This window comes from Mustelus asterias, chromosome 14, assembly GCF_964213995.1.
Source record: "Mustelus asterias chromosome 14, sMusAst1.hap1.1, whole genome shotgun sequence".
Classification (NCBI taxonomy): domain Eukaryota; kingdom Metazoa; phylum Chordata; class Chondrichthyes; order Carcharhiniformes; family Triakidae; genus Mustelus; species Mustelus asterias.
In genome coordinates, this window is record NC_135814.1 from 18,140,999 (window position 1) to 18,158,231 (window position 17,233).

The window sequence follows — 17,233 nt, forward strand, 5'->3', positions numbered from 1 at the left end:
TATCCAACGAACTTGTACCCAAAGGATGCCATTGTGGTGCTGTTCATTGTTACTGTTCACGCAGAACAGATTATAGTGTAGGTCAGCACTTCAGTCTTAGCCTCTCGGATGACCAGAGGTGACTCGTACACTGTTACTCCAGGATCTATTGACTCTCTTGATGTAGTGTCATGTGCCTCCTATGCTCTTTGTCCTCTCTCCATGCTGCTGTGACATATGGCTAATGGTTAGATACGGTGCAGTTCACACCTACGTAACAGCTAGGAGCAAGAGTAGGCAATTCAATCCCTGTTCCACCATTCAATACGATCATGGCTGATCTCATGTTGGCCTCATCTCCTTCCCGCTCACTCCCCATAATCCTTCACTCGCTACTAATTAAAAATCTATCTCCTTCTTAAACTTGTTCAGTGTTCCGCCGTCCACTGCACTCCTGAGAGTAGAGAATGCCACAGTTTCACGACTTTTTGAGTGAAGTAATTTCTCTTAATTTTTGTTTTAAATTTGCCACCCCTTAGCCTAAAACTATGGCCTCTCATTCTAGAATGTCCAACTAGGGAAAACATCTGGTCTACGTCTACCCTGTCAATCCCCTTTAACATCATTTATACCTCAATTAATTCTCCTCTCATTCTTCAGCACTCCAGCAAGTATTGACCTAAACTGCTCAATCTCTCTTCACCTGAACCTGCCACTGCAATCTTAGCCTTTGTTGAAATCATGGACTGAAGTTATAACTTGGAGTTAAATACTCCTTATTGCTCATCCTATTTTATTATTTTATTCAGACCACCTGGCGTCGACCTAGACACCGGAAAAGACAACGGCAAAACAAACAGCCCTGTTGATCCTACAAAGTCCTCCTTACTAACATCTGGGGACAGTGCCAAAATTGAGAGAGGTGTCTCACAGACTAGTCAAGCAACAGCCTGACATTCTCACAGAATCATACCTTACAGATAACACCCCAGATACCACTATTACCATCCCTGGATATGTCCTGTCCCACCGGCAGGACAGACCTAGCAGAGGTGGAGGCACGGTGGTATGCAGTCAGGAATGAGTTGCCCTGGGAGTCCTCAACATCAACTCCGGACCCCATGAAGTCTCATGGTTTCAGGTTAAATATGGGCAAGGAAACATCTTACTGGTTACCACGTACCGTCCTCCTCCGGCTGATGAATCAGTACTCCTCCATGTACTCCAACAACACTTAGAGGAAGCACTGAGGGTGGCAAGGGCACAAAATGTGGGGAATTTCAATGTCCAGCACCAAGAGTGGCTTGGCAGCAGCACTACTGATCGAGCTGGTCGGGTCCTGAAGCATATAACTGCTGGACTGGGTCTGCAGCAGGTGGTGAAGGAACCAACAAGAGGAAATAATACTTGACCTAATCCTTACCAATCTGCCGGCTGCAGGTGCATCTGTCCATGACAGTATCGGTAAGAGTGGCCACTGCACCATCCTTGTGGAGATGAAGTCCTGCCTTCACATTGAGAATAACCTCCATCGTGTTGTACAAAGAACAAAGAAAATTACAGCACAGGAAGAGGCCCTTTTAGCCCTCCAAGCCTGCACTAAACCATGCTGTTGTGTGGCACTATCACCATGCTAAATGGGATAGGATTCGAACAGATCTAGCAACTCAAGACTGGGCATCCATGAGGTGCAGTGGGCCATCAACAGCAGTGGAACTGTACTCCAGCACAATCTGCAACCTCATGGCCCGGCATATCCCCCACCCAACTATTACCATCAAGCCAGAGGATCAGCCCTGGTTCAATGAAGAATGCAGGGAGGGGAGCAGCACCAGCCATACCTAAAAATACCTAAAAACATTAGTGTACTCTGCCAGTTTTTCATCATTGTTCACACACATGATTCTCCCTCTGAAATGAGTAAACAGAGGGAAGCATTGATCTTTGTGAGGAATACAGAACAATGAGAAAAGAAGAGGGGATTGGAACCAACTGCATATCTCCGAAAGAGCCAGCCTCTTTCTGTATTGTCCAATTCTATCTTCTAAATGGATAGGGAATAATTTACAAAATGAGTGGAAAACGTATTTTTGTACTTATGCCTGGTAAAGACCATGGTGATGCATAATTAATTTTGAGTGGGAATGCAAATATGTAAATCAGCGAGGTTGGCTGTTTATCCTCATGACTTTGTTTGCTATTTAGCTATAATGCAGTTAATTATGCCTGTTTTTTAAAAGTCATCAAATTGGATGAAAGCAGTCTTATTATCATTCGTATGACTGTTCCTAGGCAATGGCCACAATGAGCACGTATTCTGAAAGGATAATACATTCTAGGTAGCACCAGCTTTTGACAGTGAACTGTTGCGATTGTAAAGTGATCAAAGCCGTGTGTAGGAGTTTTTTTTCTTCATACTTATAAGGCTTGCACATGGAGAGCATAGGAAATCAGGTGAAGTTACGAGTAATTCTGTTTGCAGGGCTCTCAGCCAGCAGTGGCCTGTCTGAAGTGTTGAACAATAAAAGCCTGCGGCCACAATAATGCCAGACAATGCCAATAATTGCTAATAAATTTTCAAAGTGAATCTTAATGCTGGGCACATTCGGACATTTTGTCTCTCGCTTTGTTCATTTTTGCCTACCTCATCCCTTCTATTGTGCTCCCTTACAGACTAATGAATTTCATTTTTCCCTTGAAGAACAAGGGCAGTGAAGTGAGCAGTGATGTTATTGGCAATACAGTAATACCTGTCGTTACATTGTGATTCACGGACAGACTTTAATGAGAGATTCAAATGGAGCTTGTGTGAAATGTAATCCTTCTCTGATCATTCACGTCTGATCTCACAGTCCCCATCTCTCTTGCCTTCCTTTTCTGAATATCACAGAATCACTGCTTCTTTGAGGTTCAATGGAACCCCCCCTCGACACCTCTTAACTTGCGGAACATTAAATTAAATGTTTCGAGATGAGGGATTCTCCCTTCCTTGTTTTCAAAACATTTACAGTTGGGAGGCAGTTCTGACCACATGCACGTGTCTCCAGAACGACCGTCTCCTGGGGGACTGCTGTTACAGTTCTGGTTTAAAGTCCAACAGGTTTATTTGGCAGCACAAGCTTTCGGATTCTCGCTCCTTCTTCAGGTGACTCACCTGAAGAAGGAGCGAGACTCCGAAAGCTCATGCTGCCAAATAAACCTGTTGGACTTTAACCTGGTGTTGTGAGACTTCTTACTGTGCTTACCCCAGTCCAATGCCGGCATCTCCACATCATGGTTACAATTCTAGCCAGGCAATATAAATTTTGTTTTGGGGGAGCTGGAGCCTGAACTTGAATTCATAAGTCTTAGATTGGTAGCTGAATACAAATGCACCCCAAGTGTTTCTTTTTATTGGTATTGATTCGGTGATAACTTCATTACTCTTCTCATACCAGGCAATGGGAAGATGCAGAAATTATGGTGCTCCTTCAACTGATGTACGTAGACCTGGATTTTATGAGCAAATTCAACATTGAAATGGAGGTCCTGCAACAGTTCCTGTTTGAGGTGTATCGACATTACAACAACATTCCCTTTCATAACTTCAAGCATTGCTTCTGTGTCACTCAGATGGTAAGATAATTTAATTGCAGATGCAAAGGACACAGATTTGATCAAACTTGCCGGTTGGAAACTGACAAGATTGAGTGTCTCCACGTTGACAATCACCTGAGGCTGGAATCGAACCCGGGTTCCTGGCGCTTTGAGGCAGCAATGCTAACCATTGTGCCACCATGCCGCCCTGTATTTTTACACCCACGTCTCATTGAAGACAACAAATACTATTGGACGAGTTGTAAAATCAGTGTCCTATCTGATCCTGGGGGTTTCATATCAGATAAATCAAGTTAAAATTGCTTCCCAAGTCTCAAAGATAAATTGAGATTAGTTTGACAGGAAGAAGCTGTCTCCTTTGCACCCCCCCCCCCCAGGCCCCCCCCCCCCCCCCCCCCCCCCCCCCCGCCTCTGCCAGTTCTTCTGACGAAAGGTCATCTAGACTCAAAACGTTGGCTCTATTCTCTCTCCACAGATGCTGTCAGACCTGCTGAGATTTTTCAGCATTTTTCTGTTTTGTGCCCCCTACTGGATATTTGATTCAATTTATTATTGTCACATGTATTGGGATACAGTGAAAAGTATTGTTTCTTGCGTCTATACCGTTCATAGAGTACACATGGGGAGAAGTAAAGGAAAGTGTGCGGAATGTAGTATAACGGTCATAGCTAGGGTGTAGAGAGAGATCAGCTTAATATATGGTAGGTCCATTCAAACGCCTGATGGCAGCAGGGAAGAAGCTGTTCTTGAGTCATATTTGTAAAAACCCAATTGGCTCAGGGAAAAAGTTGCCACCCTTACCTGGTCGTTCCAATGTGTGACTCCAGGTCCACAGCAATGTGGTTGACTCTTAGCTATCCTCTGAAATGATGTAGTAAGTTACTCAATTGTAAGAAACTGCCACAGAAGAAAAAAACACAATGGGAGGGTTTTCCTGGCTGCGCCCATTGGTGGGGTTTTCCAGTCCTGCCAAAGTTGACCCCTACCACGGATCCCTCGGCGGTGGGACGAGCGAGCCATGAAAATTGGCATTGACTCTGTTGGAACCGGAATATCCCACAATGGGGATGGGGGGGGGGGGGGGCAGAAAATTCCCTCCGATGGGTGTGCATACACCACATGGAAAGCAACAACTCAGCACAATAAATGCTGGATAGCTGGTGATGCTAATACCCCAAGAAGGAATTAAAAATTACTTTAAATGACTCTAAATTCAGTTTGAGCCAGTCAATTACAGCAGGGTAGGGCACACTTCTGAGGCTTCAATTGACTGTTGGGCACAGAACTTGTATAACAAGGGCAGATCGAAGTAGTCAGTTGAAGCCAATTAAAAAATACATGCAAGAGCATTAAATCAGTCAGTTAATGGAAGGCTCATTGCCAAGCAATGCTAATCCTGTTTATGATGCTGGACAATGCCTTGTTCTAGTCACAGATCGATTATGGTCACAAAGACAACTCAATTGTGCTGATTTATGGAACGTTTTAGGTTCAGGCTAATGCAACTAAGATTGTGTGGAGACTTGAACGGAACTTCACCCTTTGCAAAAACCACACTGTATCTAGTTTATTCTGGACTCAATTTGCAGATTGTACCCATTGCACATCATAACATTGAAGGCTATAGACCAAGTGCTGGTAAATGGGATTAGGTGGGAGTTCAGTTGTTTCTCGCGTGTCGGTGCAGACTCGATGGGCCGAAGGGCCTCTTCTGCATTCTATGATTCTATTATTCTAACCCCTGTCAGAAGCTCCATGCTGATGTATTTTCACACATTGAGCCACCAGGAGATGCCCCGACAGTTATAATTCTTTAAAAAAACCCCAGTCTGACTTTAAAGTTAAAAGTTCATTTATTAGTCACAAGTAGGTTTACACTAACACTGCAATGAAGTTACTATGAAAATCCCCTAGTCGCCACACTTTGGTGCCTGTTGGGGTACACACCTGAAGGAGAATTTAGCATGGTCCAATGCATCTAACCAGCACATCTTTCAGACTGTGAGGGGAAACCGGAGCACCCGGAGAAAACCCACACAGACATGGGTAGAATGTGCAGACTCTGCACAGACAGTGATCCAAGCTGGGAATCGAACCTGGGTCCCTGGTGCAGTGAGGCAGCAGTGCTGAAAGAGCATCCCAAACAAGCCCTCCACGCCACTCTATCCTTGTAACCCCATGCAATTACCATGACTAATCCACCTAATTTACACATCTTTGGACACTAAGGGGCAATTTAGTCATGGCTAATCCACCTAACCTGCACATCTTTGGAGTGTGGGAGGAAACCGGAGCACCCGGAGGAAACCCACGCAGGCACGGGGAGAACGTGCCACCCAACAGAACATAAAACATATACTGACTGTGCTGCTTCCCATTGGCCAACTGTGAGGTTTTGCCTGATTAATATGCTGGGGTCCCAATGACCAATCCTGTCTTCAAAGTTGCCTTCAGATTAATATCAGGACCATTGACTCCACTAGATTTAAACTGAGAACTTAGACTGGGATTAAAAAAAGCACATGGCACAATCACCAAGTGCATCATTAAAAGATATGAGATAAAACCTGTCACTGCATGATGAACGTAATAGGAAATTACATTTCAAAGATTAATAATACACGTGGATATCACGTACATTCTAATCAGCAGCACTGACTCATTTCAAGAGCATTAAGAAAATAATAGCAGTTCGGGTGAGATTCAGAACTTTTAAAAAATCTAAGCTTTTTATATATTGTGGACCAGGTGGTCACATGCTAGGAAGAAGTGGGTTCAAAAGGGGTCAACTGTTGGGAGTGCCGGAGTTTTCCCCAGACAACACAGCATGTAAGAGTTGCTCAGTGTTATTTTTCATTTATTAGTGTTACAAGTAGGCTTACATTAGCACTGCAATGAAGTTACAGTGAAAATTCCCTAGTCGCCACACTCCGGCACCTGTTCGGATACACTGAGGGAGAATTTAGCATGGCCAATGCACCTAACCGGTCTTTCGGACTGTGGGAGGAAAGCAGAGCACCCGGAGGAAACCCACGCAGACACGAGGAGAACGTGCAGACTCCGCACAGACAGTGACCGAAGCTGCGAATCAAATCTGAGCCCCATCATGTCTCTCTGAAAGAGCATCCCAAACAGGCCCTCCACTCCACCCTATCCTCGTAACGCCATGCGTTCACCATGACTAATCCACCTAACTTACACATCTTTGGACACTAAAGGGCAACTTAGCATGGCCAACCTGCACATTTTTGGACTGTGGGCGGAAACTGGAGCACCCAGAAGAAACCCATGCAGACACGGGGAGAACATGCAGACTCCGCATAGACAGTGACCTGACCGGAATTGAACCCATGTCCCTGGTGTTGTGAGGCAACAGTGCTAACCACTGTGCCACCGTGCTGCCCTCATTGTAATGAATTATTGTAATCAATAAACCTGCATTGTTGTTAGTCCCTGGTCATCAGTTATTGCAACCCAATACTTTCACATAGAGTCATAGAGGTTTACAGCAAGGAAACAGGCCCTTTGGCCCAACTTGTCCATGTCGCCCCTTTTTTAAACCACTAAGCTAGTCCCAATTGCCCGCATATGGCACATATCCCTCTATACCCATCTTACCCATCTAACTGTCTAAATGCTTTTTAAAAGACAAAATTGTACCCGCCTCTACTACTACCTCTGGCAGTTTGTTCCAGACACTCACCACCCTCTGTGTGAAAAAATTGCCCCTCTGGACACTTTTGTATCTCTCCCTTCTCACCTTAAACCTATGCCCTCTAGTTTTAGACTCCCCTACCTTTGGGAAAAGATATTGACTATCTAGCTGATCTATGCCCCTCATTATTTTATAGACCTCTATCAGATCACCCCTTAGCCTCGTACGCTCCAGAGAAAAAGTCCCAGTCTAGTCCCAGGTCTCCTTATAACTCAAACACCAATACATGGTGTCAAGAGTTGGCAGTGTGGCACCGTGGCTTCACCACATCGACCTGCTTGTGTTTGACATAGGCAACTGGACAAAATTTGAAGAAGAGCGATGTATCTACTGTGGTGCCAGCCTATCAGACATTCAGAGAAAGTACAGGTGAACACTGTCTTAAACTTAGCAGGCCTCGAGGCGGTCGAGAAATTTGAATCTTTTGTTTTTCAAATGGAGGAAGAGAAGGAGGATCCCGAGATATTGCTGAAAAGGTTTGAACACACATGCATGCCAGTAAAGAACATTATCTTGGATTCACGCATTCAATACCACCAACCAAAAATTTAACGAGTTCTGTTCAGCCATACTCTTTCTTTGATACAATCTAAAAATCCCTGCAATGAAATTTGGGTTTGGAACCCTCACCGACGGGCTTGTGAGAGATCGCATTGTGTGTGGAGTCCATAGTGATATCCACAAGCAACATCTTCGCAAGGAATGTCTGAATCAGCCATCAGCATCTATATGCTGAATGAGCAGTCAGACAGAAGCAGCAAAGAGTTAAGGCAGGATACAGAGGAGTTTTCATGGTACAGGGCATGCCCTGCCCCAACTGTGGCATGATGTGGAGATGCCGGCGTTGGACTGGGGTAAACACAGTAAGAAGTTTAACAACACCCGGTTAAAGTCCAACAGGTTTATTTGGTAGCAAAAGCCACACAAGCTTTCGGACCCTTAAGCCCCTTCTTCAGGTGAGTGGGAATTCTGTCCACAAACAGGGCAGACAAAGACACAAACTCAATTTACAGAATAATGGTTGGAATGCGAATACTTACAGCTAATCAAGTCTTTAAGATACAAACAACATGAGTGGAGAGAGCATTAAGACAGGTTAAAGAGATGTGTATTGTCTCCAGACAGAACAGCCAGTGAGACTCTGCAGGTCCAGGCAAGCTGTGGGGATTACAGATAGTGTGACATGAACCCAATATCCCGGTTGAGGCCGTCCTCATGTGTGCGGAACTTGGCTATCAGTTTCTGCTCAGCGACTCTGCGCCGTCGTGTGTCATGAAGGCCGCCTTGGAGAACGCTTACCCGAATATCAGAGGCCGAATGCCCGTGATCGCTGAAGTGCTCCCCAACAGGAAGAGAACAGTCTTGCCTGGTGATTGTCGAGCGGTGTTCATTCATCCGTTGTCGCAGCGTCTGCATGGTTTCCCCAATGTACCATGCCTTGGGACATCCTTTCCTGCAGCGTATCAGGTAGACAACGTTGGCCGAGTTGCAAGGGTACGTACCGTGTACCTGGTGGATGGTGTTCTCGCGTGAGATGATCGCATCTGTGTTGATGATCCGGCACGTCTTGCAGAGGTTGCTGTGGCAGGGTTGTGTGGTGTCGTGGTCACTGTTCTCCTGAAGGCTGGGTAGTTTGCTGTGGACCCAGCCAACACTCATAGAACAGAACTATGTGTTTGGTAAATGCTGTAACACATGTGGCAAATGGAACCTTTGGTGAAACGTTGTCGATACAAGCCATGGCAGCCTGCCTGTGCCACCAGCCACATCACAGCCAGCCACTTCTCCAGGGATCGGAGTATGAAAAGGGGTAAATGAATCGGGGTTCAATCAGAGTGACCAGAGCACTGAGCCTCCAAAAACATTCTACTGTGAGAATGCCAGCATCATTACGGAGAACGATGAGATTTCCATCATGTTAAACATTGCCTGCAGCAACGCAAACTAAAAGTAACGATCGACACAGGAGCAAAAGTGCAGCATCCTGCCCAGGCAGTTGCTGTGGGAAATCGACCCATACACTGCACCAGATCCTAACACTCAGATGAACCTCGTGGCATAAGGCAGACAAACTATCCGCATGGAAGGTGTGGCCCCTCTCCATTGCATTCAGAGCAGCTTCCAGCCTCACATCATCGATCAAAATGTAAAGACACAATGCTGGGTCTTTGGGATAGTGCCACATTGGGGTTAGTCCACCTTGGTCCAGATGTACACACTCTGTAGCACCAGACCCCAGAAATGATAGAATATAAAGATTTATTCAACTGTGATGTCATTGGGAAGCTACCTGTAATGGCGCAAATGAGGCTCAATGACTTGGTACCATCCACAGACCCTCCTGCGAAAGACATTCCCCTGGTGATGAATTTGAAGCAAGAAGTAATTGATGAGCTGGACACTGGGTATCATAGAATTCATAGAATCCCTACACTGCAGAAGGAGGCCATTCAGCCCATTGAGTCTGCACTGACCACAATCCCACCCAGGCCCTATTCCCGTACCCCACTTATTATTTACCCTGCTAATCCCCCTGACACTCAAGTCAATTTAGCATGGGCAATCAACCTAACCCGAACATCTTTGGAGTGTGTGAGGAAACTGGAGCACCTGGAAGAAACCCACGCAGACACGGGGAGAATGTACCAACTCCACACAGACAGCGACCCGAGGCCTGAATTGAACCCGGGTGCCTGGCACTGTGAGGCAGCAGTGCTAACCACTGTGCTGCCCATAGCCCCTATAGTCTAGGCAATGGACTGGAGTTCAGTAATGGTGGCTGCAGTGAAGAAAGACAGCAGGGTCAGGATCTGCATTGACCCAGTCCACCTAAGCAAGGCACTGCTCAGATTCATCACCATATGAGGATGGTTGAACAGGTTATAGCTGGCATGTTCAATACCAAACTTTTCAACGTCTTGAATGCAAAGTGTTGGTCTGGCAGATCTCATTCAATGAAGAATTCTCAAAACTCAATATATTCACAGGTATTTCCTCTGCAAACCCTATGGGATCTCCACTGGCAGTGAGGTCGTCCAGCAGTGCATGGAGCAACTCTTCACAGGACAACCCTGTGAAATCATTGTCAATGACATCCTGGTCTGGGATCAGACAATGATACATGTCTTTATTCAGTTCTCGATAGAATCAGGACCATACAGTTGAAGCTCAACCCTAATAATGCACATTCAGGGTCAACCAGGTTCCTTATGTGAGACTCTTGCCCACAGCCAGACAAGACAACAGTTATATGACAGATGTCTATTCTTGAGGATTTCTTCAAATTTGATACTGTGTTTAACATTTTTAGTTAATCACAGATGTGGATCCTCCCCTTGGAAGCTTTTTTCTCAATGGAGTGTGTCTATTCTGTGTATTCTGAAATACCCTTTTAAAGCTCTGACACAGCGGCCCTGATTTTACCGGCACAGCCGCACGAGGCTCGTAAGATCACGCCCGAAACCAATGGGGAGTGCCATTCTGCGAGCCTCGCCCGCCCCGATTTCAGGGCGACTGTGCCGGTAAAATCAGGGCCAACATCTCTATGGATCGATCCCTTAATCTCATTTGCCAGTTCACTTTAGCTAGCTCTGCTTTCATAGCCTCATAATTGTCCTGATTTAAGCTTAAAATACACACTCTTGGACACACTCTTCTCTCCCTCAAACTGAATAATGTAGAGTTCAATATATTATGATTGCTGCTACCAACGGGTGCCACATAACTCTCGCCACACAACACTCGCTGTAGAATTCCCAGCCTCTGACCTGCTCTTGTAGCCATAGTATTTATAAGGCTGGTCTAGTTCAGTTTCTGGTCAATGGTAACCCAAGGATGTTGATGGTGGGAGATTCAGCAATGGTAATGCTGTTGAATGTCAAGTTGAGATGGTTAGATTCTCTGTTGTTGGAGTTGACTATTGTCTGGCACTTGCATGGCATGAATGTGACTAAACACTTATCAACCTGAGTCCGAGTGTTGTCTCGATCTTGCTGCATATGGACACAAACTGCAGCATTACTTTTAACAGAAAGAGAGTTTAGGAAAGTTGAAACGCATTGTACAGGGATTCTTACACAGTGCATCTTATTTTGTTTTGTACAGATGTATGGGCTCATCTGGTTAACAGACCTTCAAAACAAAATGGAGGATATTGATATCCTAACCATGCTGACCTCAGCAATATGCCATGATCTTGATCATCCAGGCTACAACAATGCATATCAGGTAAAATATCCATTGGACAAGTGTTAACACTGTTTCGCATTCGTTTATACTATTTATATATGCAGCTATTGTGTTTTTAATTATATTCATAGTAGTAATGGGAGAAGGCTGTTAAAGCATGTGTTGTTAAAACTTTTAGCTCCTTTTGTTGCTTCCACATCACAGACTGTTTTCCTTTTTGCAAGCACCCTCCCGCACGTCATCCTCACACTACGCCGAAATATGTGACTGGCTTCTTAGTGAGGAAACACCACCCCATCAAAATATTCAGAAGAACCATGGCATCCCTATAGTGCAGAAAGAGGCCAACCGGTCTATTGAGTCTCCACCGACTCTCGGAAAGAACATCCCACCAGGCCCTCCCCTCCGCCCTATCCCCATAACCCCGTGCATTTAGCATGGCCAACCCACCTAACCTACACATTTTCTTTATTCATTTATGGGCTGGGCCAACATTTATTGCCCGTCCCTAACTGCCTTCCATTTCAGAAGCAACCATATTGCTCTGGGTCTGAAGTCACATGTAAGCCAGAGCAGGTAAGGACGGCAGATTCCCTTCTCTAAAGGACATTAATGAACCAGATGGGTTTTTACAACAATCGACAATGTTTTCACGGTCATCATGAGAATTTTAATTCCAGATTTTTTATTGAATTCAAATTTCATGCATCTGCCGTGGTGGGATTTGTCCCTGGGTCCCCAAAGCATTAACCTGGGTGTCTGGATGACTAGTCCAGTGACAAAACCACTGCCTTCCCTTTGGAGTGTGGGAGGAAACTGGAGCACCCAAAGGAAACCCACACAGACATGGAGACAATGTGCAAACTTCACACAGACAGTCACTCAAAGCTGGAGTTGAACCTGGGTCCCTGGTGCTGTGAGGCAGCAGTGCTAACCACTGTGCCACTATGCCAGAGTGGTAATTGGGGGGGTAAAAGTGAAGCCTTAATCTAATATATCACCTTTGTTGAAAAGCTTTATTTGTAGTCTGTTGTCTTCACTGCCATACCCACGCTGGGTGAGAAACAAGTCTAGTTCCCCATGCTGTGCCAATGTTGATAATGGGACAACAAGATCCAGGCAGGTAAATAAACTCGGTTTCGTCCTCTTCTCAGATTTTTCCACTCACCATCCCCTCACAGGAGGATCAGTTATTCCTGGAAGATCAGAATGAACCTGCTCTCCTCACCTCAATGTTAACAATTATGGTTTTATATGACCTGGTAAGAAGTTTAACAACACCAGGTTAAAGTCCAACAGGTTTATTTGGTAGCAAAAGCCACAAGCTTTCGGAGTCTTAAGCTCCTTCTTCAGGTGAGTGGGAATTCTGTTCACAAACAGGGCATATAAAGACACAAACTCAATTTACAGAATAATGGTTGGAATGTGAATACTTACAGCTAATCAATTCTTAAAGGTACAAACAATGGGAGTGGAGAGAGCATTAAGACAGGTTAAAGAGATGTGTATTGTCTCCAGACAGGACAGCCAGTGAGACTCTGCAAGTCCAGGCAAGCTGTGGGGATTACAGATAGTGTGACATGAACCCAATATCCCGGTTGAGGCCGTCCTCATGTGTGCGGAACTTGGCTATCAGTCTCTGCTCAGCGACTCTGCGCCGTCGTGTGTCATGAAGGCCGCCTTGGAGAATGCTTACCCGAATATCAACATGCCAGCAAAACCTGGTTGCATTGAGACCGGGCTGCCATCTTCAGAGAGCACCCGATGATAACAGTAATAAACAGCTCCCCCCCTCGCACCCCCCCCCCCCCCCCCCCCCCCAGTCCACCATGAAGGTTTCAGGGGCTCCCTGGAGTTCTCCTCCTAACCAGAGTCAGTACCCACCTAACAGCCATCACTGGCATCTCCTGCTCCCCCTTCCACTCCTGGCCCACAACCAAATCTAAATGACTGCCTTAATGCTGAATATATCAAGGTTACTGGTGTAACCATTTGAGTCCAATGATTGGGTCTACTATCTCTTATGTTCATTAGATATCCGAATCTGACAGTCCTAGGAGGAAGGTGCATCTATCTTGTTGGCAGTATTGTGTGAATAGATTTCTGAGTTGTAGATAATTTGAGTTGTGCAGATTTGAGATGGTATGCTGCCCGTAATGCACTCCATTGACGAGTATAATGCATCCCAAAAGTGGTTTTGATTACCACCAATGCTAAACTTATGACCTGTAATTGGGTGTCAAGACCTGAACTGTCCTTGAAGCAAAGTGGAGTAAATCTACCCCTTTCGGCCAACTATACAAGCAAGCAAATCTACTGCGCACCAACATTATAGCAATGGTGTGAATGCAAGCTAATTTTTAATGGAAATATTTCCTAATCATTGATTTTAATAAAAATGACCTTTAAATTTGGATGACCCAAATTTTAGATCATTGGCTTCTAAATCTCCAATCTAAATTTAGCCAAATGCTCATCTCAATAGTCCTTTGCTGCAGCAGAACTGTAAAGTGCAGTTGATATCAAGTAACTGAGAAATTGAGACACAGCACTTATGAACACATTTAAGTTTAACGTACGGAACCTGCTTGTTATAGAACTGGAACTGTAAGAGTTTTAAGTTTGTCAAGGGAAGCGATGGCCTAGTAGTATTATCGCTAGACTATTAATCCAGAAATTTACCTCTTATTCTGGGGACCTGGATTCGAATCCTGTCACGGCAGATGGTGAAATTTGAATTCAATAAAAAAAAAATCTGGAATTAAGAATCTACTGATGACCATGAAACCATCGTCGATTGTTGTTAAAAACCCATCTGGTTCACCAATGTCATTTAGGGAAGAAAACCTGCTGTCCTTACCTGGTCTGGCCGACATGTAACTCCAGAGCCACAGCAATGTGGTTGACTCTCAATCGCCCTCCAAGGGCAACTAGAGATGGGCAATAAATGCAGGCCAGCCAGTGATGCCCATGTCCCATGAATGAATAAAAAAGTAATTAGTTAATTATTGCACCAAGACTTCAAAGAACTTTTGGTGTTAAGATGTCATTAAATACAGACATATCATTTATAAGATGGTGTTCCTTAATTAATACACATGCGACATGCGTAGTGCCTGATCCTTATCAAAACTGTGGTGTCTTGGAGTATCACGGTTACTTTTGGAATCTTTAAGCTGGAGATCTGAAGTTGGCAACGTGAGGTTGCGATTGAGATTAATGTGTCCTACTGATCAAACTGCCCTCTCTCTTTAAACCAGATGTTATTGCTCTGGTAAGTTTTGTGTAAAATCAAACACATGCTTGTTTACTTTCCTTCAGATCAACGCTCGCACAGAGCTGGCACTGAGGTACAACGATATCTCGCCACTGGAGAACCATCATTGTTCCGTGGCCTTTAAGATCTTGGAAAAGGTAATTTTTCCAATAAACGCTCAGAAAGTCGTTGGTTAGAAGCAGCTAATTTATATTTATTCAGCACATTAAGTCACTTATTTGAGGACATTATTTTCCTCTTGCAAATAGATTCCTCTAAAAATGTAAAGGATAATTTAAAATGGGTAATTATGGCCGCAGGTTGGCTGTCGGTGACTCCCAGCAGATGCCAAAGCTCTTCAGAAAGCCTGTTGACCCAAAGCCGGGAGGAGTAGTGGTAAAAGTAAAATACTACAGATGCTGAAAATCTGAAATAAAAACAGAAAATGCTGGAAAAACTCGACAGGGCTGGCAGCATCAACGTTAAATTAACAGAATTAGCGTTTCGAGTCCATATGGCCCTTCCACAGAAAGAGAGTCATGCGGACTCGAAACATTAGCCCTATTTCTATCTCCAGGAGATAGGGTGGTGGTACTTGGTTAATGACAATGAGGGATTTGAATGCTTTAATGTCATAATGGCAGGTGCAGCCAGTATAATTTCAGAATCACTGCTTTTGTCAGCATGGTTTCTTTCACCAAGGTTTTTTCCACTTCAGCTGTGAAATGCAGTACCTGGTAAGTATCTAACAAAACCCCATCATTACATTTGTCTCCACTTGCCACTCAACACAGAACCCTGTGGCTTGTACCTATATGCCGTGTGGCTCCCTGATCTCCAGCGAAAGTTGGTGTCATCATTTTAATTCCACATAGCTGCGCGTTATCTTAAAGTAGCTTGTGTACAACTGTGTACAGTTCTGGTCACCCTATTATAGAAAATATATTATTAAACTAGAAAGAGTGCAGAAAAGATTCACTAGGATGCTACCGGGACTTGATGGTTTGAGTTATAAGGAGAAGCTGGATAGACTTGGACTTTTTTCTCTGGAGCGTAGAAGGCTGAGAGGTGATCTGATAGAGGTCTATAAAATAATGAGGGGCACAGATCAGCTAGATAGTCAATATCTTTTCCCAAAGGTAGGGGAGTCTAAAACTAGAGGGCATAGGTTTAAGGTGAGAGGGAAGAGATACAAAAGGGTCCAGAGGGCAATTTTTTCACACACAGGGTGGTGAGTGTCTGGAACAAGCTGCCAGAGGTAGTAGTAGAGGCGGGTACAATTTTGTCTTTTAAAAAGCATTTAGACAGTTAGATGGGTAAGATGGGTATAGAGGGATATGGGCTAAATGGGGGCAATTGGGACTTGCTTCGGAGTTTTAAAAGAAGGGCGGCATGGACAAGTTGGGCCGAACGTGCCTGTTTCCATGCTGTAATCCTCTATGACTCTCTGACTCTAGCACTCAGCCATTTGGAAGGGAATAAGGAAACACTTGTTCCACGCAAAGCTGGAATTCAGTGGTACGAAAGAGTGTGAATTCTGGACCAATTGCTATTCTCAAGGCAGATAAATAGATGTTTATTAGGTAAGGGACAACAGAGATAAGATTGGATCAGCTATTATCTAACTGAATCGCAGAACATGCTTGAGGCTTTGAATGACTTTCACCTGTTCCAATGTTTGCTTTTGTACACCTGGGCTCTGTAAATGCTGGAGTGCAACTTTCTGGTGACAATATTTGACTATTTTTCAAATGTTAAAAAACAAATTTACTGCCATGAGCTAGTAACAATCGTTCTTCCAAAAAGATTTTCCTGATAATACGTGGTATTAAATATTTTATAAATATTAATTTTTTAAAAATAGCACCATGACCCTGTGTCTTTCTCTCTAATTTCTCCAACAGACATGGATCATCCCTTACACCCATTCAAAATGGTCTTTGAGAGTATTAATTTAAATATCTTTGCTTGCATGAAATTATGGCTTGAAATGTACAAGGGATGCAGCTGACTGGAAAAATATGGACAACAAAAGGGAACACAAAGCTTGGCAAAGGCCAACTTATCCAATTTTTGGATTCCTCAGCAGGTCACCACAAACTTTACCTGATTAGGTATTTATTTGTAAATATATTTCCTGGAATTTTCCAATTTTTCTGGAAATATATTTATGTAAAATATTTGCTGTGATGCGTATCTGATTAGATACACCAGTGAATCGCAACTGAATGGATCAAATTTGGTTTTAATACACAACATTCTGGAGCTATTCAGAATTTGTACTTGTCTTTTGGGAATTGTATTGTTTACTTCTGTTTATTTCAAGGGTTGTATTCTATGATTTCATATATTTTAATTCATGTTTGGGGATCATATTCCATGCTCCGTCTATTTTTACTTGTAGTTTGAGAATCTCAGCCTGCGATTCCATCCATATTTCATGAAGGCTACAAATCAGTGGCTTTGCCTCTATTTGTTTCGCAATGTTATCACTGCGA

At 44.1% G+C, this 17,233-nt stretch overlaps 1 protein-coding gene across 1 annotated transcript in view; it reads left to right on the plus strand.

The window, feature by feature from the left end:
• LOC144504126 (high affinity cGMP-specific 3',5'-cyclic phosphodiesterase 9A) overlaps window positions 1–17,233 on the plus strand; it is a 50,974-nt gene that overhangs the window by 15,658 nt on the left and 18,083 nt on the right. Inside the window, exons 7-9 of the mRNA XM_078229302.1 lie at window positions 3,417–3,594; window positions 11,396–11,518; window positions 14,801–14,893. Of these exons, the coding sequence (XP_078085428.1) occupies window positions 3,417–3,594; window positions 11,396–11,518; window positions 14,801–14,893 (394 nt within the window). The remainder of the gene's footprint in view (window positions 1–3,416; window positions 3,595–11,395; window positions 11,519–14,800; window positions 14,894–17,233) is intronic.